This window comes from Grammomys surdaster, unplaced genomic scaffold (assembly GCF_004785775.1).
Source record: "Grammomys surdaster isolate TR1022 unplaced genomic scaffold, NIH_TR_1.0 137, whole genome shotgun sequence".
Taxonomy (NCBI): domain Eukaryota; kingdom Metazoa; phylum Chordata; class Mammalia; order Rodentia; family Muridae; genus Grammomys; species Grammomys surdaster.
In genome coordinates this window covers 631,484-657,478 of record NW_021604595.1, presented here as the reverse complement: position 1 = coordinate 657,478, position 25,995 = coordinate 631,484, and the positions used below count along the sequence as shown (strand labels likewise).

The 25,995-nt window shown below is 36.4% G+C and overlaps 2 protein-coding genes across 3 annotated transcripts in view; one reads left to right on the top strand and one right to left on the bottom strand.

Annotated features, from left to right (window-relative positions):
• Cenpp (centromere protein P) overlaps positions 1 to 25,995 on the bottom strand; it is a 180,082-nt gene that overhangs the window by 83,222 nt on the left and 70,865 nt on the right. The window lies entirely within an intron of this gene.
• Aspn (asporin) lies at positions 1,247 to 22,949 on the top strand. The gene is made up of 9 exons (XM_028763146.1): positions 1,247 to 1,327; positions 1,408 to 1,490; positions 8,518 to 8,796; positions 10,959 to 11,071; positions 13,719 to 13,932; positions 15,231 to 15,341; positions 19,579 to 19,672; positions 19,893 to 20,031; positions 22,556 to 22,949. Exons 3-9 carry the CDS (start codon positions 8,541 to 8,543, stop codon positions 22,751 to 22,753), a joined length of 1,125 nt encoding a protein of 374 aa, XP_028618979.1. The 5' UTR covers positions 1,247 to 1,327; positions 1,408 to 1,490; positions 8,518 to 8,540; the 3' UTR covers positions 22,754 to 22,949.

The window sequence follows — 25,995 nt, the reverse complement described above, 5'->3', positions numbered from 1 at the left end:
AAGTCATTGTATAGGACAAACTGAATTTCACTCATGACCTTCCTTTTTATGTCTATGCACTGATAGAATTCAGGCCGAGGCTGCCTGCTCTGGCACAAGGACTAATAAACTACAGTTCATACTTTCATCCTGTTCCCAATCCATCAAGTTAACAGATACATTTACAACTAAAAGACAAGTGCATAACAGAGTACGAGCATCTAACTCCAAAGAAGATGTTGCTGAGAGGACTGCAGGTCACTTGAAATGCAAATAATGGGGTATCTAGGAGTGCTGAGCTGTCTGTGACATCAGACTTGAGGGTAAAAGATGAGTCTTTTACATAAGGGAGAAGAGGATGAACCCCTAATTAAGCTTCCTGACACATGTGAGACTCAAATTTTCTATAGTTGTAACTGGTTTGATTCTGTGCCATTTCTCTGCAGAGTGGGAACAACAGATGATACTTTTTGATAGGAGAAACTAGATTTCTGCTAACTCACCAGATGATGTTTTGTAAACAGGCTGTTCACAAATCTGTACAAATCATCAGGTGATTGACCAGGATCACCTATACCAACCGAGTATTTCCCCCTAGGGTCAGTAAAACACCCTTTCTTAAAGGATTGTGTGCTTCAAGGACGTGGGGCTGGGTAATCTCTGGAAATAAAAAGGGGGATAATGATTTTCTTCTCAGAGAATGGAATCTCTTGAACGCCAGTGAGAATGGAGCTTAGGACTCTTAAAAAGGGAAGGTGAAGTTACCTGACCCTGCTTAGCTATCTATACCATAACAGACACAGGCCCAGGAAGAGTTTGCAGGGCCTGGCTTGCAGTTCCCAAAGATGACTATTGCAGGGTTAAAAGCTTAAAAAAAAAAAGTCTTGAGACATCTGCTTAACATAATAGCATTAGTCCTTATGAGAAAACAAAGTCATGGCTACTTAGGTACATGTAGACTTTGGGTAAACACTTACATAATATGGGTATTCTTTACTAAGATTGATAAATGTTTTATTAGCCTATAAACAGTGAGTGATTTTTGAAACTAATTTATAGGCATTCATTCATGTTAGAATTTCATAAAGTATTCTCAAATCTTGTATTTCTACAGTGACTACAGTTTCAATGGCCAGTTGCCATGAATTATTAAACTCTTTTTTTTTTTAACTTCCAAATCTTCCAGTAGACGTCTAGAGTTTAGCTAGAAGTTTTGGCTACGATACAAACAGTGATGGAAAACATATGAGCAGTAACAAGTTTTAATCTCGCTCTTCAGTACTAACATGGACTAATCTGTGGAAGCAGTTTATTCCAGTATCACCCAGGCGCAGCCACACAGAGGCTGGTAGGCGGGCTGGATTTTTGTTCTCTCTCTTTTTTTTCTTTTCTTTAAATGTAACACTACTTTATCTTTTCTCCTTAAAGAGTCTTGAGGATACTTACACTGCAGTTAAGTAGTACAGGGTGGATAAATTCTACTTTGAAGAAAACTTCCCTCTTCTGACAAGGTATGTTTTCATGTCTGTATTACATGTACCAATATACAGTTATTTTATTGTTATACTAAGAAAGCACTAATATTATTAATAAACATTTGTGAGTTATATGGAAAAATTTAAACCATAAGTGTGTAGTTCCTTAGGATTATAAAAAACCCTGTGAATATTGTAACTAAAATTACTTTAGTTTTATGTCTTATAATAAATTTACTTTAACTATTATGCATTTTTAAAAACAAAGTGAAAAACTTTCACTAATGCTTTATTATGCCATCATGACTGATTTTAAAAAGTAAATAGACAACTTATACAATCTTTTAGGAAAACAATATTAGTTTGATAATTAATGTTAATGAAGTTTGAACATATTAGATATATTAAATGAAAGTTTTTAACCATGTAAATCTATGATGCTGTTTCTTTAAATGGGTAAATCATTCAAATGTCATTTTTATCTATACCACTGAAAACCTGTATTTTTTTTGATAAATGTCTTATTGTACAATGAAATAGTACTGGGCAATTATAATAAAAATCAACATACTTTCAAGAAAGAATACCCATCAGTAATAGTTTAACCAGGCTTATATTCCATATGAAAAATAGGAACTCCTTTCATAAACCTCATACTTAGATTTACATTAACATGTCCTTTCACAAAGTATACCCTTTTTTTTTTTTTTACAAAATACACTTTTGTATCTTAGAAAATTACTGCTTTCACCACTTTTCTACCAATAATCTAAATAGAACATAGTATTCTTTCATGCTAATGTGTTCAGAGGACTGGCAGCCATGAAAAAAGTAGCCACATGTTATAAGGACTGAGTCACTAAGTCACAAAGAACCTGAGGGGTTTCTGTGTATCATATCAATTGCTCTAAAAGGAGCATGCTTTATTATTTTATTTTTCTTGTAATCCAACAAAAAATTATTATGTTGGGAAAGAAAGAAAGGAAGAGAGAGAGAGAGAGAGAGAGAGAGAGAGAGAGAGAGAGAGAGAGAGAGAGAGAGAAGAGAAGAGAAGAGAAGAGAAGAGAAGAGAAGAGAAGAGAAGAGAAGAGAAGAGAAGAGAAGAGAAGAGAAGAGAAGAGAAGAGAAGAGAAGAGAAGAGAAGAGGGAGCAGATGGAGCACAAGCCCCAGCTCATGTGGAAGTATCCGAGCTGCTGTTTCTTGTTTGGTTTTGGCATGAAGCACTGTAGTGTAGTAATGGAAAGAATGGAAGCAATGCACTCTTCTGTTACAACTAACCACTACATGAAAAATGAGTATCCTGATACCTGACCTGAGGCTTGACACAAAACAGACTCACTTTACAAGCACTGCAGGAAATCTCAGAAAAGTGGAGAGACAAGAATGTTTTGCTTTTAAAACAGCAGTTGCTGAATATAGCTGATAAAGAGAAAAATTGGTACCTGAAGAAAGAAAAATAGCTAAGTCCTTAATTAGAATGTATATTTTCAAGCTAAAATTAATTAAAGGTGTTGTTTTAAAAAGTATTTTGTCTATGAACAGATAGCGCAGTAACTAAGTTTCCTAACGAATGCTTGGACGTTTATGTTATTGAGGACAAGTCTGTGCCTTGATCACACCTCTTGTAGTCTATATTCTCTCTGTAAGAGACACAGAACATGTTACGTCACATTTATACCTGGAGCTTATAACATATCTATGAACTAAAATAGTCAAGTTGTTAAGGGGATCTTTAAACATGAGATTTAAAATTACAGAGACTTATTTACCTAATAAGGTTCTGAAAGAAAACAGCATCTCACTTAGACAAGATTTCCATTTCATGTTTGTAGACAGTTAAGTGGTAAATAGGAAGTCCCTGGACTTGTCTGCTGCATTTCTAGTATTATTAATGAAGTCGGAGGGGCTGATCAGACCTCATCTAGACTTTTTCAGAGGAAAGCTGCTTTACTGCCTAGAAGTGACTGTGAAATGAAAATCTACTCAGAACATGGTTGAAAGCTTTAGTAGAGAGGAGAGAGGAAGTTGCCTCAGCTCTACTGCCTCCAGGGAGTTCTGGAAGCCCAAAGCCTAAACTTTCTCCTCTACAGAGTTTCTGGGAATGATGTCTAGAGCTGTCTCTCAGCTCTAAATGGTTCTGATTTATTAGTAACAGTAGGAACACTGGGTTAGTGTTCCCAAGAGTATTCTTATTAAGAATACAACTTGAGACCCAAACCCAAAACTTTCCATGAGTATAAACACTGGCAAAATCAGTCTAAATCAGGAAAATATTAAGAACGAGGTATAAATATTTTTAAAGTTTTAAAAAAATAGCACAATCTGAATGCTGCCAAAACCAATAAGCCTGACTTTGAACTGTTTTAACAAGCTTAAAACAACTACTTTAAATAAGAAATAATAATACTGTTTTGCATATTTTTTCTGAATGATAAAAGGCACTGTTGTACAGTGTTCCCTCTTATGCACTAAAATATTACTCAGTGGTGAACAGCTGTACAGCTTGACCAACAGAGGTTTAGGATCTTCTCATATACTCCTGAAATCTACAGCAGAGACCTAGCAACATTAATGGACAATCCCTCAGTATACCAAGGTTGACCTCTGTTTTCTTTATGAGCAACAGAGAGCACAGAAAAATAAGTATTTTTAATAATGGTGAACAGAGTACAAAGCTCGCATATAGAACTATTAAGAGGGAATCTCTGTTTTTAATATGAAGACTTTTGTTAGGAAAGCCACAGGCAGCCACAGGTGTAAAGGTGGTGTGCTCCCTAGAGTACTTTCACTGGCATTATTAATGTAGCATGGTCCAGACTGTTGAGGAACCCTTACTAAGAAGTAGCTTCATTGAGGTAATAGGCTATGAATATACAGATCTGTATCTTTCACCAGAAAAAAAGACAAACTGCTGTTTAGGAGCTGGTAGCCACCACTAATTACCAAGGTTCCTTCCTCCATTATGACAGGTAATGCTGAAACTAGCAGGCAGAAGTCTGAATTAATACATCATCCACTACGGTTTTGAAAAAGATAAAGAAGTCATAAACTACCACTGTAAGAAAGAGGTCAGAAAAGGAGGGACTGCAGCTGATGCTTAGTGAGTCTGAGGTGGAATGTGGAAGAGAAGCAAACCCATCACTGTTCTGCTTCCTGATTCTCTGCCCCATGTACTTTCTTCTTACTCTCTTAACTCCAAATCCAACTTCTCGTACCCCATCCAGTTCCTCAGCTTCAACCTCCACTCAGCATCGGGGAATTACTCTTGAGCTTGCTTAGGCAAGTGGGCTAAAGGAATCTCTCTGTCACCAGCATGTGGAAAGCATACAAATGAGTCCAGCCCTCAACTCTGCTGCCAGGCCACATGGAAAATCAAGATGTGTTCTTGGCATTCACTCTGGAACTCTAACATATTTCTCTTGTTATATATACTTTAAAATTTTCCACAGTTTTTTTTAGTTCTATATTTCACATACCTTAGTGTTAAAATAGTTTTTGTTCTTATACTAGAAGCAAAAGCTCATGTAATTTCAGTTTTTACACTAAAAAGGTTTAAACAAAAACAATCAGCCAACTTAACCTTCAATTTTCATTTCTTATAATCTAGAAAATGGCACTAAGACCTTAAAATACTGTCTGATATTGTGATGTGTGCCTTTAATCCTAGCACTTGGGAGGCAGAGGCACGTGAATTTCTGTAAGTTTGAGGCAAGCCTGGTCTACAAAAGCAAGCCCAGGACATCCAGGGCTCTGTTAAACAGAGAAACTCTATCTTTGAGATTTAGGGCCACAAGATGAACTGACAAACATGGTAGGGGTGGGGTGGGCTTACAGCTGACCAGCAACAACAACAACAACAAACAAAAAACCACCCACTGACTGGATGGGGTGACACACATCTTTAATACTAGCACCTAGGAGGCAGAGGCAGGACTATCTCTGAGTTCAAAGTCAGCTTGGTCTATATAGCAAATTCCAGGGCAGCCAGGACTACATAATACTCAAAAAAAACAATGAACACAAAAAAAACCCACCAAAACAAACAAACAAACAAACAAGTACAACCGCACAAACAAAACAAGCTTCTAACAACAAAACAAACACACACAAAAGAAATGCTCACTGAATAACTAACTCTGTAACCTCAAACTAGGCTAGGCCAAAGACAAGACTTCAAATGATACTAACTGTAAGCTTCCAATTGCTAAAGTTAAAAGTAGCTGTATATCTGAAAGACAGAGCTGCAATGTAAGGATGCAAAAGAGTAAACTAAAGGAGCGTATGATGAACTTCAGTTGGTAGAGTGCTTGCTTAGTACTCCTGAAGACCTGGGTTCATCTCCAGCACAGTACACAGTGGTGTATGTATGCCTGTAACCTTAGAACTTGGGAGGTGGGGACAAGCACACTAGTTGTTCAAGGTCATCCTCAGTTACATAGAGAATCCAAGGTCAGTCTGAGAGTATAAGGGACCCTGTCTCAAAACAAACAAACAAACAAACAAACAAACAAACAAAGAAAGTGAGAATCAGTGACAACTTAGGAGTCAGCTAAGGACCTAAAGCTAAATTTCTAGAGAAAGAATATTTTGGAGCCTGAGGCTAAGTTGACATTAACAGTAAGTAAGAAACCAAGAAAACACAAAAAGGTGTGAGGTAAAAAGATTAATGGAATCAGTTGTGGTGACTCTTACCTGTAAACACACAGCATTCCAGTTGCAGAGGCAGGAGGAATGTCCATGAGTTCAAGGATATCCTGGTCTATATTTCAAGTTTTAGGCCAGCCAAAGCTACTTAGTGAAACCCAAGTCTCAGAAAACCAAATCAAATATAATAGATCACAGGTAGGGAAAGTTACAGTCACTACAACCCTATGTAAGGGTTTCTAGATATTCCAGAAGGGAGATCCCACAGTAGCAAACAGGATGACAGCTACAGAAACAGGTGATCTTGTCCAATAGAAGCCACTGAGCCCTTATCACCAGCACAATACCCCCACTGTGGATTCCATAAACCTTGTCAATCACTTCATATACTTATACATGTGTGCACTCAGGTCCTCATGCCTGCACAACAAAGGCTTTCCTGACTGCATCATCAGCCCAGCTCTATTCCTGATCTTTAAATTCAGGAAAAGGCAAACCTATGTAGATATTAAAGCTAACTCCTGGGTTCTGGGACACAGTAAACAGTTGACTCAAGGATCAGGTGTTCTGAAATTAGGCCAGACATGACTGACTAGAGTTCTCTACTGAGTCACCATTGACACACAATGCAGACCCAGCAGACTGTAAAGTGACTGAAGCTCACGAGACCTTCTGTAGAGCCCTCTGCTCTTGACAGTGCATATATATTCAAGTCGAAACTTGGTTTTACTAATGAACATCACTGGTATATATCTATTTTTGATGACTTTACCATATTTTTTAAAAATGTCTAAGAATGTATACATTTCATTGGTTGTGGTAGATGCCTATAATCTCAATATTTGGGACTGAAGCAGGAAGATCAACCTACAAGAAGTATGAGACTAACCTGGGCTTTCAGGGAGACCCTGTTTCAAATAATAAAGTAACAGTAAGAATAACTCCCAAATGATGATATGTAAATATATCCATGGAATATGAGACATCAGATGGTGAACTCATGCTCTGAAGGTTCTCCTTGATACATTCCAGTTTGTATAAGCTTTAACACACACATACATATACAGACACACAAACATACACACATGCACACACGCACACACGCACGCATGCACATACACACCCCTAAAAAAACATAGCACCTATCAGAGACAACTATTTAACCACATGAAACTCAGTGAAACAATGAACAACAAAAAATAGTTTGGCCATCAGATGGTCAAGATGGGGTATTAGATAACAGATCAGATTATAAATAAAAGATCCCAATGACACTGTGGAAAAAGTTATCAATAACGAGAAAGAGGTTGAGTAAGATAACAAAGAAGTCAGTTAAGGAAAATGTCTACACGTCTAAGGGCCACTGAGGATATTCTTGGATAGTGACATAGATATTACCAATGGAAGGTGTTAGAATAGTGTTAGTTACGACAATTTTACAATTTATTTTCTAGTTATAAAAGAAATATGTATTGTTTATAAAATTAAATAAAAAACAGAAGATAAAACTCATCAAGGCTGGAGATATGCAGTGGGTAGAATACACGCTTAGCAAGTTCTAAGTTTGATCTCTAGCACCACATAAACCAGGTATAGTGCTAAACACCTGAATCCTGAATGTGGGAGGTGGAGGCAGGAGAACCAGGCATTCAAGATCATCCTTGGCTATGTAAGGAGGTTCCAGGCCAGGTTGGGACATGTGAAACTATATTTTAAAAAAAAATTAAAGACTTAATTCATAGTTTTATCACTGTAGTTTATAATTGATCAGATTTATTTGTATGAGCTGTTTTTTATATAGAAATAGACTGACTATGGATTTTAAAATATTTGCTTCTTTATTTCACAGAAAATAATCTATATTTTAAAGTATCTTTGAAAAAATTTTGTTGGTTAAAATATATTTCACTTGACAAATACATCCTACATTTTTACTTTCTTTTAACTAACAGAACTGTCTTTAATTTTTTATTATATATTTTAAAATTATTTCTTAAGATACGGCTATTCTAAAAATTCAGAATAAAAAGAAAACAAAGTGATATTATTCAGAGAGTATTTCTCTTATCAAAACTAAGTACTTCATTTTAACTCCCTTCACTGAAATTTATCTCAAGGTATCATGAGGTCAAGCCTGCACTTCCCAGTAAAATTCTGTTCCAATCTCTCAAGTATTGCTATTATGAACATGTACCATCACGGACAGACCTAGCTGTTTAATTAATAGAATTATTGAAACTCCTTCCCAAAGCATATGCTGAACTGCTTTCTAAAACGTTTTACGTATTTAACCTTACACTGCATAGCAATGGATAAGAATGTCATTTTATCATAATTTTGGCAACACTAGAAATGTATATAACAAAAGTTATATCTCTTGAAACTCTAATTTAATACTCGATGTCTACTGAATGCCAGGTTGGACTTGTACACAGGCCAGCATGAAGGAGTATATGATGCTACTGCTTTTGGCTGTGTGCTCTGCCAAACCCTTCTTTAGCCCTTCACACATAGCACTGAAGAATATGATGTTGAAGGATATGGAAGACACAGATGATGATGATGACAGCGATGATGATGACAATTCTCTTTTTCCAACCAAAGAGCCAGTGAACCCCTTTTTCCCTTTTGATTTGTTTCCAACATGTCCATTTGGATGCCAATGTTATTCTCGAGTTGTTCACTGTTCTGATCTAGGTAAGGACTGGAGTCAGTTTTGTTTTGAAAAATACTGCTATTCCGAAAAAGTTAAGGGTGTAAAAAAGTAGTCATTGAACTTTCAAAACTCTATTCGGGCACTGTAAAATGGATTATCTATATTCGTAGGTGGAAGGTGGGTATGGCAGAACAGGCTTTTAGTTCACACTACTTAGGAAGCCAAGACAGAGGACTAAGTTACAGGACGACTTAGGTAAAAATAGACAGACCCATATACAAAATAAGAAAAATGAAGTGGTGGTAGATTGCTGCTCACTACCCTGGTTTTGATATTAGAACAGCAAAACAGGCGGAGAAATGTTTTGGTGTAGACTACAACAGACCAATACTTATTAAAAATTCAGAATAAAAAGGAAAAAAATCCTTACATAGAGAATTTTTTGTTTCTCAAATCTAAGCACTAAAATTTCAATTGCCTTTAGTACAATTCAACTCAAAATGTCAAGAGGTTGATCTTGCACTTGCTAGTAAAATTCTACAGTAACAAAATACATAGAGTCATGTAGACTTCTTGAAACCTTTAGACATTTTAAATGCAATGTTTTATTTGTTATGAATAATTTGGGTTTAGAACTTACTAGAAGCGACTGAACTAAAGTCTATTCATAATTTATCATTCTTGTGGAGTAACTTCATTGTGTTGTTTTTGTTGCTGCAACAAAATAACTTATGGGAGGAGCCATTAATTTTGGGTGGCTGCTCATTGTAGCTTACATATTGGCAACCAAGAGAGGAAAGGCAAGACAGAGGAAACAGGGACAAAGGGGTGGGGAAGCAAGGGATAAGCAGGGAGGAAGCAACACAAGGAAACAGAGACAGACAGGATGAACACCACTATTAACTAACTTTCTGATTTTTTCCTCTTGTATTCAGTTCATCACCAGTCTAGGGAGGGTGTCACCCACATTCAGCCTGGGTCTTCACCTTTAGTCAATTCTGTCTAAAACTGCCCTTAGATATATCCAGAGATACACTTCAAAATCTAGTCATGTTGACAATCGAGACGAGTTAGCTTCAAGTTAGATACGCATATCAATTTGACACCAAAAGAGGAGGAGGAGGAGGAGATCATGGGAAGTCAAGTTTGAAGGGAGGAAATGGAAGAGGGAAATTAAGTAATTATACTATAATCTTCAAAATAATGTAAAAGAACTGTGCACCTTTACCTTATTCTGAGACAACAAAGGCAGCCATTGTTACTGCCAAGAAGTATGGAGACTAAAGGCACAAGGATAGAAAAGCAATATAAGTTAAATCACTTTGTTCTTGAGTTAATACTGTAGGTAATAAATGAAATAATTTATATTTCACATCTACATACTAATCAAGATATTTGAAAGACCTGTAAATAAGATTTACAGCCAGTTAGAGGAATTGACTGTTTATAGTAAAAGAGTAGCAAGTTTTTGTGAATATGCATAAAAATAATCTAGCATATCTATTTTTCTAATCATAACTTTCTACTCTTTAGTCTATTTATTTATAAATATTTATACTTATAATTTATATTTATAATTTATTTATATTTATAATTTATATTTATTTATAAAAAAATAGACTAAAGAGTAAACCTTATAGACAGTGTCCCACTAGGTAGGTCAGGCTGGCCAACAACTCATCTGTCTGCCTCAGCCTTTGGTGTGCTAGGGTTAAAGGTGTATACAACCCCAAACAATTTCCTTTTGGTTCTTCCAAAAAAGAAAAAAAACCACAACACCAAAATAAATAAATAAATAAATAAATAAATAAATAAATCAAAAACCAATGATCAAGACCTTATGGTCTAGTTTCTTGCTTAATCAGTTTCACAGCAAATCTGTGAAAAAGTTATTCTTTTTCAGCCCAAAGAGCACTGTATAAACCATTGCTTGTAATCCCTACACAAAGCCAAACATAACCCACCACCATTTATTTCACCTTAGAGCCAGCCAGGTTCAAGACAGGCAGTTGCCTTATAAAAATAAAAAATTACTTTAAAAGACCTTAAGACTTTTCAAAAGCAAATGTCTTTTTCTTTTACAACTTCTAAATCTGATGTTACCTGTCATTATGAATTTTAAAAATGTACATCTCTACAAGATTACTAATCTCATCTTTAGCACGAACATCTAGCATCTGTGACATATTTGTTTGTTTCTTAGGTTTGACATCGGTTCCAAGCAACATTCCATTTGATACTCGAATGGTTGACCTTCAAAATAATAAAATTAAGGAAATTAAAGAAAATGATTTTAAAGGACTCACTTCACTTTATGTAAGAATATATGCTCATATTTTCAAATACTTGCTTGAAACTCCTTGTCACTGCTGAAATGACTTGTTACACTGCATCAGTGTAAAGACATCTTACTTTCCTATGTGTGGCCTACCGCAAAGTTCTTGTATTCAGCCAAGTAAGCACTATGTATTCAATTCAATTAATGTTTATAGAATAATAGCTAGATAAAAGGTTACTAGGATGAGAGCATAAATGGAGTTCATAATCAGATGATTATGCTCACTATCCACTAAAATGAGTAAGAAAAGAATTATTGTGAGCGCTTGATGGCCTTTGATCCCAGCACTGGAGGCAGCAGAAGGTGGATCTCAGGCCAGCCAGAGCTACATAATGAAACCCTGTTTCCAAACAAACAAAAAGTAATTATACCAATAATCAACATAGTATGTAAGAAATCTTTACCTGAAGCCACTGATTTAAGATCTCACCACAGTTCTCTTAAGCACACAGAATATATTTAGGTGACTAATATATTCATGTAAGTCATCTTTCCCTGATCTTTGTAAAAGGAAAAGAATTTCCTCTTCTTCTATTAACAAACATAATTAATATTTCAATTTCCTAACATTGTCTAGGATTCTGAGCCTTCTGAGCCTTTCTGACTTAATCTGAAGTTCAGTTAGGATGGAGAGTCTGAGTGTTCCCTGACATAGCTGTGGAGGTGTCACTGCTCCTGTCAGCACTGCCCCTGTCTTGCTGAGCTGAGGCTACGATGTGCTAGAGGAACAGCTCTGGCTGTACACTGTATGGTACAGTGGGCCGGAACTACCACTTCCAGGCCATTTCTCTATACTTCTAGGCTGTGCTGGAGAAAATAAACAAGCAGTTTGCTATCCTTAGGGAAAGTAAAATTCTAAGAGAAGAGAATTCATAACCATACTAGGTCTTGCCTATAGACACACACACACACACACACACACACACACACACCACACACATGCACACACACATCAGGAGCCAAGTAGTGGTATACTGCATAATTTGAAAAGTTTAATTATAATCTTATCTTATATTACATGTCTTTAAAAGAGAATCAAAGTGTTTTGGGGATCTCCGTTCTATTTCACACTTGGTGCTGGTACTCTCATAAGAAAGACAACATACAGAGTGACTGGGATCCTTGAACACCCTCAGGCTTCCCCACTCACTTCTCCCTGCTGTGTCACAAACAGTGACTGCACACTGCATTTTCTTCTACAATGTTTGTTAGTGATGAATCTGGGCTGCAGGACAGCCAGTTCCTGTGTAGAAGCCAACACTGAGAGTACAGTTGACCTGGGGCTGCTCTGCCATCATGCCAGGCATTACATCATTTGGCATGTGACAGAGCTGAAGAGAAACCCTTACCCTAGTTCTATTATTCATCACTCCTTTAATGTAATTTCAAAAATCCAACAACTGCATATCTGAACCAGAAAACCCAGCAACTGCATGTCTTAGCTAGAAAACAAATGACAAGACTTAAGTCCTGAGCACTATAGCAAGATCTTATTGAGGCGTATACTCATTAGGCAAGGCAGCTCTGACCTTCACTTACAGAATAACAACAGGCAAGTCACTTCTATCATGTTCTGTACTGTAGTACTCAAAAGAAAGCTTGATTTAAGCTCATGGGGTCAAGTGGAAGTCACAAGCTACCTTCGCAATCCACCAAGCTGTAAAAGCCAACCCTTTACCTCATTTTCCTGCTAACCAAAAAGAAACATACCCTGAGTTGTTATCATACATTCAGAAAGGAGCCTATTTTGCTAGATAACAGCAAGAAAAAGTTTCCCCTCTTCTTCTAGGATTAATCTTTCTTAGATGAAAACTTTAACAGCCATGATTTGTAAGGAAGGAGGGTGATTAAAGAGAGAAATAACGGCCAGAGAGTAAATGAGTGAACATGCTCTTGAGGGAATTTATGTGCAGCCAGTGTGTGTGTGTTAAGGAGAAACAACTGTGAGCAATCTCAGCAAGACATAATGAGTCTAATTAGAAACAAAAGAAAGAACAGTGTAGATAAAACTTATAAAAGAAATCTCAAGCTACTACTTGACAGAATCAGATTATTAGAAGAACAAAAATGTCCTGAAGATGCTAAGAAACCTGCCACAATCCTTGGTAAACAGACAATTCTTTCTGTTCAGTATAGCAGGGGAAAAAGTCATAAGTAAATTATTTTGCAATGTAAATGGTTACTGTGAATGTATTAACAGCCATTTCAAAGTTTAAAGAGATAAGACTGTATCTAACTAGTAACAGCCATTAAAATACTGTACTTTTGCTAATTCAATAATAAATATTTTTAAAGCTGAAGTTGTAATTGGTATTGTTAGCTAATATACAAATGATAGAAATTATACTGAATTCCATGACTAATTCTTGTAAAATACCAGCAATCAATCCCTTAAACTAGTGGTTCTCAGCCTTCCTAGTGTTGTGATCTTTTAATACAGTTCCTCCTGCTGTGGTAACCAGAAACCATATTGTTGCTACTTCATAACTATAATTTTGCTACTGTTATTAATCATAATTAAAAATCTGTGGGTTTTGATGATCTTAGGCGACCCATGTGAAGGGGGTTATGACTCACAGATTGAAAATCTCTGCCTTAAAGTGTATCTTTCTATGCTTTATCTAGGCTCTGATTCTGAACAACAACAAGCTAACAAAGATCCACCCCAAAACCTTTCTAACTACAAAGAAGTTGAGAAGGCTTTATTTATCCCACAATCAACTAAGTGAAATTCCACTTAACCTTCCCAAATCATTAGCAGAACTCAGAATTCATGATAATAAAGTTAAGAAAATACAAAAGGATACGTTCAAGGGAATGAATGCTTTACATGTTTTGGGTAAGTTTTTTTCCCCCAATGAATTGGACATCTTGAAATTGTAATTAATGGCCAAACTTAGGCTATTAATGCTCTAAGTAATTTCAAAAATTAATACTTGAATCTATTCATCTATTAATAAACAAATTAAAGTATGAAAAATTATAGGACATAAAAGAAAGTTTTGTGGTGCTCTCTTTTTCAACAATCTCCTGAAATACTTTGACCTACTTTTAGGAACTGAACCCTAATTAATAAAACGTATGCTATTATATTTAAATGGTTGTATTAATCATGTATAAACTACTCAAGCATGATGTACACAATTAATTCTTTTCTTATTTGGAATACAAACCTAATTTTGGCTATCAGTTTTAAAATTAATATGAAGAATATTTTATTGTACAATTTGAATCTCACTATTTTATTTATGGTACCTGTCATATGACTATGCCATCTCCCCACAACAATCATCCAAACACCTAAGCATGGTTCATGTCCATAAACTCACTTAGCCCAACCAAGTGCCTGGTACTTATGAAACAGCTTCTTACTAACAGCTTCTTACTATCGTTTATTACATAATTTATAATTGACATATGCTATTTTAAAAATTAAGAGGTAGGGCTAGGGAGATAGCCCAGTCAGTAAGCTGTACAAATATAAGAACCTGAGTTTGATGTCCAGAATCCACATTAAAATGTTGGGCATGGTAGTGTAAGCTTGTAATGCCAGCACTGGAGAAGCAGAGATGGGCAGCTACCTATGGTTCAGTGGCTAGCTGGCCTAGCCTACTTGGCAAAAAAAACCTATCTCAACAAACCAATCAAAGATAGTTATGTGTAATTACTTTATGTCAACTTAAAACACCATGAAAAAAATTGGACAGCACCTTAGGAATGACATCCAAGAGTAACTTCTGGCCTCCATGAATTTGTGCACAAGTACACAAACTGTTTAAGATGAAACAAAATGGAAAACAAAAATACCCTGAATTATGTAAAGTGTTTTTCCCTGCTGCATTATTACTGTAAATAGACCAAACCATCATGCTTATGGTACACTGAAAAGTAATGTCATCACTTTAGTGGCTCAAAAGAAAGAAACAAAAATAAAAACTTGTTATATATTCCAGTTTATAAAATTCAAAGCAGTGTTTTTCTGAGGTTGACAGAAGAGTACACACAAGTAGGTATATTGAGTGGAAATGAGTATAGATAATGAAGAATCACTTCTGCAATATTCTTCAGATGTATCCTTCTGTGTGGTGAATTTCCATGATAACTGATTTGTGCTAAATCATGTCATTTCTTTCACAGAAATGAGTGCAAACCCTCTTGATAACAACGGGATAGAACCAGGGGCATTTGAAGGGGTGACAGTATTCCATATCAGGATTGCTGAAGCAAAACTAACTTCAGTCCCAAAAGGTTTGTATTTATTTTACTCAAAATATGGTGTTTTAAAAAATACCATATTTTCCTCTTCTTGAAAACAAACAAAAGCACAATCTTTCAATAAGTAAGCGTTATATATTATCTGACATTAACTTTTAATATTTAAAATATTACAGTGTACACTGTCAGAACTATGCTACAATCAGAAATCCCAGCATCAGTGTATGTGACCAGTATGAAATTTAGTACTTTTCCACATACAGAGAGGTACTCAAAGTGATCTTTTTGACGTTAAACCATAATCTTTTTTCCCAGTAAGAATAAACACAAAAAAGCAATGAGCTTTCCTTCTTCTTTTTTTCCCCCTGACATTAATTCTTCTAAACCTCTATAGAGGTGGAGAATTCTGTAAAGGGCAGAGCAGGCTGAATGGGCCAGAGATCCTTATCTTTAGCTGTGCTGCTACAGCTGACGGGGACAGAGACTGTTAGGCCAGATGGGGGCAGCACTGGCTTTGGCAAGAATATGTTAGTCACAAAGGGCTCTGAGACATCATCCCAGGGGTCTGGTGAAGATTAACGTGCTAATACAGTGAAAGACTTGAAGACAATGTATGGCACATATCAACAACCTTACTAAAAGGAGCCCTGAACCTGCAGTCCTGATACACAGGACTGAAGCAGGCGCTCCAAGAAAAAAATGTTCCTTCCCTGTGCTAGATATCTTACTTCAGAACTTGCTACCCGATGTTTTCTGTGTTGATGACTATCTAGATCAGAAACAACCCGTAACAATAACATTTTCTTTTTCAATTTCAATATCTATCAGTAAAAATAGCAATTTGTCCCTTCCTACTACTCTGATCCAACATCAACAAAACAAAGAGTACAAGACAGTGAATATGATATTTTAAGTACAATGAATTTATATGGGGCTGGAGAGATGGCTCAGCAGTGCTCAGAGCACTATCTGCTCTTTCAGAGGACTAGGTGTAATTCCTAGTTGCCCACAACGCTGCTCACAACCCCATTCTGGCTTCCCCAGATATCAGGCTTGCATGTGGTGCATGGAAATACATGCAGGCAAAACCTAGAGATATAAAATTAAATTAAAAAATTAAATTATCTTTTCACTTCTTTTTAAGATATATAAAGTAAAAATAGAAAGACCATTTCCCCCACAGGAAAAAACTAGTTTAATTCATATCTACATATATAAATCACCTTTAGAGTTGAAGTGGTTGTTTTAACTACTGTAAGAAACCCAAAATTTCGTAAATTTTTATAGCAGTGACAAAAAAAAAATCTATCCAGTAGGTCAGTTCCTTGCAGGTAAGCTGGCATAGAGTACAGAGAAGCCAGAGCAAGGAAAGGTGTGAAGGTAGGAGTGGGGACAAAGGAGGATTTGATGGGTAGGAAGCAACATCCTAGCCTGGCAGAATAGGTGATGTCAGAATGTGTGACCATTCTTCCTCTCCTAAATATACTCTAATTACAATTTCCTTTAAAAATCAAAGCATATTTTAAGTTAATTTTCAGGACTACTTCAGAGCTTAAGCAACTATGTCTTTACAAAGAAACCAGAATCAAACGTTTCAACTTACTATTCTGTCACACTCTCTCTAACATTCAAAAACTCTTTAAAAAATTATTCACTAAGATGTGATAGTCTGCATGCCAAATTCTATTAGTAATATAGCTTACAGCAGGGTGAAATGTCAGACATCCCAGGAGGTCTTACCAGGAAGAAAGTGGAAAAGGTCTCCTTTCCTGTTTGTGTGGGAAATTCTACTGCATAGTCCCATGTGGGTGGGGAGTAGCTGGTTTGTGGTGGGAATAGATATTCCTATCCACAAGCATGCTACTATTTGTTAGCAGCAGACGGGTTTTTGCTAGATTCCCATCTCTGCATACATCTCGCCCATGCCTACCTTAGAGGCTATGGCCCGTTCTGTCCTCTGCTCACTCACCTTCCTCATGTCCTAATGACAATGGCCCCTTAAGCTTATCAAGGCTCCCATTAAGTTTGCTCTTCTCCAACTTCTACAGTCCATCCCAGAATAGGCTGACACAGGACAGTATCTAGTAATTCCATATAATGGACTGTCTGGTCCAAGAGATTATTAAATTTTTGGTGACAGTCCCTTTGTCTTAAAATTGAAAGTATCATATAGTCATTACAGAAGTATAATTAAACAGATTTCAAGAAGTTAGAATCCTGTTAATTTAGGAAAATCATTTTTTGCTCTCAAGGTTGTTTACTTTTATATTCAAATTCAATCCAGGTATCAAAATAATTTTAGCCATAAAGTCTACTACTAACAATAGTATTCTTTAATTTCATTCACCAGTTTCTACCATTAATATGGCAAGGAAATGTTTTAGCAAAGGTTGAGAACAGGAAGCTTTTCCAGCAAGATAACTAGAATCACAGTATTGTTGACAATACATTGAAAAGTGACTACCACAGTGAGGCTTGCTGGAGTCCCAGTTAGCTTCTTCCATGCCAGCTACAAATGCAGAGGGCTAGGATCTGGTCACAGTATGAAAAGAACAACGAATGTCCATGGGTTGACCATCACGTGATAGGGCACTGCAGCTGAACTTCTCAAAGAAAATAACTCTTACCAACTGAAAAAGTAAGTGCTGCAATGGACTCGGCATCTCAACAGGATAAAATTTTGTATATTGACATTGTTAAGAAAAAAATGATTTAATAGGAAATACTGGGCATTATATGAATTTGTCTCAAAGAATCAAGCTTGTCTGCTGCTTTTTTTCTATAAAAATAATGTCACAAAGTAAATAATCACAGAAAACTCCTGAAAAATTCCAGCTAATGAATCCATAAAGAAAGAAAATATGATCAAGTGACCAAAGCTAAGTACAATAGTACATATGTACTGCTAGCTATTCTAGAAACTAAGGTAGGAGTTTGGCTTGCAACCAGGAATCTGTGGCCAACCTGGGGATCCTAGGAGGACACCATCTCAATCACATTCCAATTTTTAGTAAAGATCAGATCAAGGTAACAAACCACCAATGCCTAATGCATCAAATGAAAGATGACCTACCCCATCTGGATCTGAGGGCCAAGTCACAGAAATAAGAAGGTAGGGTCCTGATAAACACTATCACCTGGAAGCTGCCAGCCAGGTTTAAAAGACCTCAACCAAATCTGTCACTCAAATAAATCAATAAACAGGGAAGGAAATGCAAGGAATATGTTATTTAAATTTTTGGTATGTGTTTGTGTGTGTGTATATGTAGAGTAGTATATTAATTGTGTTTTAAATTTTTTATCTTATGTGCATTAATAATTTTTCCAGCATCCATGTCTATGTGAAAGTGTCAGAATCCCTGGATCTGGAGTTGCAGACAATTGTGAGCTGCCATGTGGGTGCTGTGAATTGAACCTGGGTCCTCTGGAAGAGCAGCAGTGCTCTTAATAACAGAGTCATTTCTCCAGTCTTATTTTTTAGACTGTATTTATTTATTTTTTGTTTGTTTGTTATTTCAAGACAGGGTTTCTCTGTGTAGCCCGCTGCCCTCAGAGAACCACCCACCCCTGCCTCCCGAGTGCTAGGATCAAAGGCATCTGCCACCATTACGCAGCTGTATATTAATTGTCAATTAATTGTTAATACTCAAAATCTGGGACTCAAACTTGGGCCTTCCACTTAGCTACAATCTCAGTCCTTGGGCTGTTTGCTTCTGAGACAGGGTCTCACGTGATATCCAGGCAGCCTCTGAATTGGTAATCTTCCCACCTCAGCTCTCAGGTGCTGAGGACGTAGGTGTGGGACATCACATCCAAGGAAGACTTTAAAACAATGGAAGACAACTTAGGAGAACCGAGGAAAAGAATATTAGATGATAGAGGATTGCTGTCAATTTTGCAGAATATTATAAGGTGGTTATGTAAAAACTAAACAAAAATATGACTTAATCAGGCACCTAGTGAAGTATTCACAGGTACAATTTCATCACACAGTAGATTTCAGCTAAACTCCTGCCAGAAAGTGACTGTATAAGCCTGTAAGTAAGTAAGACAGAGAGATGAAGTGGAAACATGAGGCTAGTTGTTGAAGCAGGACAACAGTATGGTGGTTCATGAAATACTTTCTACTTTTGAGTATGGTTGAAAACTTCTATAATCAAACATTTAAAAAAAAAAAAAGAAAGCATTTGAAATACCTGCCTAATTCCACAATCTGGGAAACAGTCACTGAAACCTGGCCTTACTTTGTCTAACATACTTTTCTTTTTAGGCCTACCACCAACTTTACTGGAGCTTCATTTAGATTTTAATAAAATTTCAACATTGGAACTTGAAGATTTTAAACGATACAAGGAACTGCAAAGGTAAAATTCTCCCAGTCTTCACAGAAGCATTGCAGCATTAATGAAGTGGCATTAATAAGACAATGTACAGGGATCTGCTTCAGAGAGTGTAAAGCGCAAAAAAGGAGAGGGCCACTCTTATCACTGCCTATGCTAACAGGCTCACACTCTACATAGGGTTGTGATGGTTTCAGCAAGTTCTTATAAAACCTAACCACAATATACTTTATATCATCTACAGGCTGGGTCTTGGAAACAACAGAATCACAGATATTGAAAATGGAACTTTTGCTAATATACCACGTGTGAGAGAGATACATTTGGAACACAATAAACTAAAAAAAATCCCTTCAGGATTACAGGAGTTGAAATACCTCCAGGTAAAACACTGTACTTGTGTTTGGTAGATATGGGCACTTTAGTTTGTAAAGAAAATACTAGTGCATCTCAAGCAATGATCCAGCAAGCAACAACAAAACTTTAAACATAATGACTCCAGTGTATGGGTAGGGGAGCATGAGGAGAACACTTTCTACACCGATACCACTCAAGAATAAGACCCTCTCCATCGACACTTTTACCTACTGAAGCTGCTGAGGTCACTGTGAAAGCTGTTCATTAAGCAAACTTCAAGTTGTTGAAGTTTCTCAAGCAGGATTAGCCATGATACTAAGTAGAATTATGTGTCCTTTGTTCTAGAAACATTCCACAAGGCAAAGCAAGAGGGCTAGTATCCAGGTGCTAAGGTAAAACTGAGTATATAGTTTTAAACATTCACACCAGAGAATGAAATTAACTGAAAAATCCCTATTCGGAGCATGTATTAGTTTTCTTTTAATTGCTATAATTAGACCACGAATAAGGTAACTTATAAAAGACAGAGCTAATTTGGCTTATGGGGCCACAGGTTAGGCCCATAATGCTTATGATGGCAGGGTGAAAAACCCATGGCAACAGGTGGCTGGAGCAGCAGCCCAGAGGCTAATATTCTGATCCACAAGCAGGAGGCAGAATTCACTGGTAATGGTGAGAATCTTTTGAAATCTCAAAGCCCTCACCCAGTAACACACCCCCTGCAGCACAAGTTTGTATCACCTAATCTTCCCCAAATAGCTGCGCCACTGGGGACCAACTAGTCAAACATAATATGAGCATATAAGGGCCATGTTTACACTACTACAGAGCATAAGAAGTTCCTATAAAGCTATAGATGTAGTTCAGAGGTCTGGTGCTTACATAGATGTGTGAAGCAATAGGCTCGATTCTCAGTACCCTCACACTCTCTAACAAGCTCATTTTGTCATTTCTTACTGGCAGAAGTCACCAAAACTGAAGATGGCATTTTGCACATAATTCTGTAACTTTTAGTTTTCTTAGGTTCTTATCTATGGCTCTCAGATGAAAACTCCCTATTTCACTTCAATCCAGTGTGCAAAGACTTTTCTCTCAAGCAGCAAAGGAAAAGCAACTAAGTATAGAGGACTATTTAGACTACATTTTTTTCTCTGTTGTTCTTTGAGATAGGATCTCATTATGTAGTCCAGGTTGGTCTCAAAACAACTATGCAGTACACACATTTTAAAATCTCATAATCCTCCTGCCTCAGTCTCTTGAATGCCAAGATTAAAGATGTGTATCACCATGCTCAGATTTGTTCCTATCTTTAAGTAAGTTTATTCACTGCACTCTGGAGACTCAAGCTGATAAACAATGAACTCTGTGTGGGTGTGGGTCTCGGGCTTTGACATTTCTATAGTCATGAATGCAGCCCAGTTTTCTCCCTCAAGCCATGTCCTACCCTCACCCCCAATGTCCACATCTACAACCTAGCATTTCATAACAGACAAAAGTTTAATACAGTAAAAAACACAAATCCCAAGTTAATGATAAATATCTGCAAAGAAAACAAATCCAGGCCTACCTTGGCTTTACTCTCATTGAACTTACCATTCTAATACCGTGCTACGATAGTGAGCAGTGGGAGAAATATCGAGGAACCATATGAACTAGCTTTCACAATATCCTGAGACTGATATAGAAAAGAATGAAGAAACCATTGAAGACCAAACATATTTTAGTCAGCATCTGTCTATATTATTCATGAACAGACTCAGATCAATCTTGGCAAATGAAAGCAGATTACATAGGTGACAGGAATAAATAGCGTGGCCAGCAAAAGTCACATAAATATGGCATAGTAGTTACTACCTGTGTAAGGTGAGAGAAGTAGAAGGGAAAAGCAAACTAGCTAAGATGACCAAGCTATGCATTCTGGATGGTGACACAATTCTATGTGACAAAGTTCTCCCCAAACACTTTACATAACACCTAAAGCTTGACTTGGTACAAGTATTTAACATGTATAAATGAATATATTTATCTTATGGGAAGAAAATGCTATCATATGAATATAAAGGAAACAGATGAAGCTAAAGTGTGGTGGTGCACACCTTTGATCCCAGCACTTAGGAGGCAGAAGCAGGTTGATCTCTGAGTTTGAGGCCAGCCTGGTCTACATAGGACAGCTGGGGCTACACAGAGAAACCCTGTCTCAACCTTCCCAAAAGAAATAAGCAAACAAATAAGGAAACAGATGAACAAAGCCATAAGTTATAAACAAATGCTGACTATATCCAAGAATAGTGGTTTAAATCTGCAATCTCAGGTACTAGCCAGAAGGCTGAGGCCAGAAGATCAAAAGTTTAAGGCTAGTTTTATAATGTAGCAAGATTTTGTCTCAAATAAAAAAATAAGGATCAGAAGTGAAGCTCAGTGGGAGAATATTTCTTTATTGTACATGAGGCCTATGTTCAAGATTAAACAACTCCAACGATTAATAAAAACCTCATTTCTTTTTATATTTATTGGGCATTTAAAATCATTCTTTTTATTTATCCACAACAGATAATCTTCCTTCATTATAATTCAATTACAAAAGTGGGAGTGAATGACTTCTGTCCAACAGTGCCAAAGATGAAGAAATCTTTATACAGTGCAATAAGTTTATTCAACAACCCAATGAAGTACTGGGAAATACAGCCTGCAACATTTCGTTGTGTTCTTGGCAGAATGAGTGTTCAGCTTGGGAATGTTGGAAAATAATAATTAATACATCCATTCAATATAAAATTCAAAAATGTATACATTTGGAATACTTGAACTGTTCTAGTAATGGTAGTATTATACACATAAGCAAAATTCTATTCCATATGGCCAATGACAAAAAATTTGAACAGAATTTTGCGTAATTATTGATACTCAGAATAAATGTCTATTGCAGTGTCCCTTTGCACATGAACAATTCTGCATAAATCTTTTGCTTGAACATTCTTTTTTCAGCAACAAAAAAATGATATTCAGTATTTAACCCTTTATTATCAAGTCAGTTAAACTGAATTGTACTGTAAACAGAATGCTTGACTTAGTAACATTTGTGTCATATCTTTGCTGTTAGAGAAACAAATCTGGCAAGAACAGCATTATGAAGAGTACATATATTTTTAGTATCTCTTTAATAGATTGGATAGTACTGTAATGTTTCCGATAATGTTGAGATACATGTAGTTTGACAGAATCGTAAAAGTCTCAATTCATAATAAAGCTTCAACTATTCACTATCAACAGATAATTTTCATCAAAGTTGGTTTTGGATCTACAACACATGAATTTCTTTTTTAAATTATTATCTGGTTATAAAATTGTAGAAACATAATGACTGCTAATATAAAATCTATAATGTGCATTTTATGATCAGTTATATAAGCTCTGAAGAACACAGTAACTACTAGGTTACATAGTGTTATTACTTTAACTAGGAATATTTCAGGATATCCCTTTGAAAGAGTATGGACACCAATCAATTTTATATTAACTTATCTCTTCAAATATGCACATTGGGTAATCCCTGGAAACATAGCTAAGGTGACAAAAACTGAAAACTGAACAAAACTTAAAGAGTACTTTCATGTGTTTTTTTTTAACTGCTATTCATTATGAATTAAGTAAAAATTGAAAATAAGGAAAACATTAAATACTGGTTTTAAATAAAACTATGTGTGCTCTGGCTTAATTTGTCTCCCCCAATCAGAAACATACTCTTTTTTTTTTTCTTTAGAAAATGTGCTAGTTAGGGTTTTATTGCTGTGGAGAGACACCATGACCATGGCAACTCATATAAAGAAAAAAAACTTAATTGGAGATGGCTTATACAGTTCAGAGGTTTAGTCTGTTATCATCATGCAGGAAGCATGGAAGCATCCAGGCAGACGTGGTGCTGGAGAAGGAGCTGAGAGTTCTATACCTTGATCCCCAGGCAGCAGACGGGGACTGTGTCACTGAACTTAGACTTAGCTTGAGCATAGGAAACCTCAAAGCCTGCCTGACAGTGATACACTTCCTCCAACAAGGCCGCACCTCCTAAGAGTGCCACTCCCTGTGGGCCAAGCATTCAAACACATGAATCTATGGGGCCGGGGGTTGGGGGGGGGATTCCTATTCCAACACAGCAGAAAACTAACTTATTTTAATATGTTATGTTATGTGTGTGAGCACCACTTGTACACCTGATAAGACAACTGGAGTCCCTAAAACTAGTGTTCTATATGGTTAAGAGCTACCATGTGGGTGCTAAGAACCAAACTTGGGTCCTCTGGAAGAGCTGTCAGTGCTCTTAACCACTGAGCCATCTTTCCAGCTCCTTATATTTATTTTAAACTACCTCAAAATGTAGGCTTCAATTTTTTTTGGAAGAAAAACAATACTATAGATATGTAATAAAAAGTGGTAGAATTTGAACACCAAGGTGAATGGGTAAATAACATCTCGCACCATTGGTATTTTGGACCTTCATTTTTGGGGGGTTGGGGACTGCTATGCACACAGCACATTTCTTGTCTCTACTCCCACAAGTAATACTATCCATTGTGACAATGGACAATTTCTCCAGTTACTGATCAATGTTAACTGTGGGAATGCTGGAAATGACTACAAAATCTCAGCTGGCTGAGAGCAGCTGCTTTAGAGGAAATGTACTTGACAACAAAAATGACCTAACTTAAGAAACTTAGGCTAAAACTGCTGCTTTGAAAAACTATGGAGAGGAACCCAGTGAGATCCAAATAACAAAGGCTTATCACTAGTGTAAGTGGTACAGAGACAGGAATGTAGGACTTTGAGTAGGATAGCCAGTCTCATTTATAGTCTGGAGTAGGCCACCCCCTCAGGGTCTGCTTCTTCATTTGTACACAATACATATATGACAGCAGAAACCAATGAAGTTGTTGTGATTACTAAACAAAAGTGTATGTAAAATGTTTTTCTCTTTTTAAAATTTATTTTATGCATGTAAGTACACTGTTGTTGTCTTTAGACACACTAGAAGAGGGTGTCGGACCCCCATTACAGATGGTTGTGAGCCACCATGTGGTTGCTGGGAATTAAACTCAGAACCTCTGGAAAAGCAGCCAGTGCTCTTAACCCCTGAGCTATCTCTCCAGCCCCTGTGAAACACTTTGCAAGTCATAAATGTTCATAAAACATAAACATCTATTATTGAACGGTGGGCCAATGAGAAAACTAAAAATGATGAGAAAAACTAAAAGATGGGAATTCTTTAAAAATAAAATACTATAAAGGCAATGATTCTAAAATTAAAGGTTTAATGATTTTGTTTTTATCTTTACTTATGTATATGTGTAGATGCCTTGTGTATGAAGGTACCTGTGGAGTGCAGAAGAGCATGTCAGATTCCCCCTGAAACTAAAGTTACAGGCAGTTGTTATTTGCTCAAAATGAGTGCTAAGAACTGAATTTCAGTCCTCTGGAAGAGCCCCCAGCACTCTTAACCACTGAGCTATGTTTCAAGTCCTTCCAAAATTAAAATATTTTAATGTTTCAGCAATTTCAATGAAATATTTTGCTATAATTTACACATATACATAGCACTAATAGGAACATATATAAAAGTCAAATTATTTTATGATGTTGGAAAAATGCAGATTTTTAAGTTAGTAATTAAAATGTAGTTAAAAACCAAGATCAGAGTCATGTTAACAGGTAAGTCTATAATGAAAGCTGTGGAGCTTAAAGAGTTACCAACGTTTTTCTAAAGGGAAAAGACAGAAGAAAAAAAATGTAATAATGGAAATGATTCCTGAACCCTTGCAGTTAACTTGGTGCAGTTAATGTTTTTGTTTCCTGTTTCACAACTGTTAGTAATTTTCGTTTAAGTTCATGAAAACAAATTATTAGTAAAGTCTTAAGCTGCCAGAACTGCACTGAAGTTTTTTTTGCCATAAACACATTTTAATGGTAAATATAAAAAATGTTGACCCCTTGAGATCCAT

Coding starts and splice junctions, on each gene's coding strand:
- Aspn (XM_028763146.1), top strand. CDS start 8,541: ATGAAGGAGTATATGATGCTACTGCTTTTGGCTGTGTGCTCTGCCAAA. Junction 13,933..15,230: donor GAATGCTTTACATGTTTTGG/GTAAGTTTTTTT, acceptor TTTCTTTCACAG/AAATGAGTGCAAACCCTCTT. Junction 19,673..19,892: donor CGATACAAGGAACTGCAAAG/GTAAAATTCTCC, acceptor TATCATCTACAG/GCTGGGTCTTGGAAACAACA.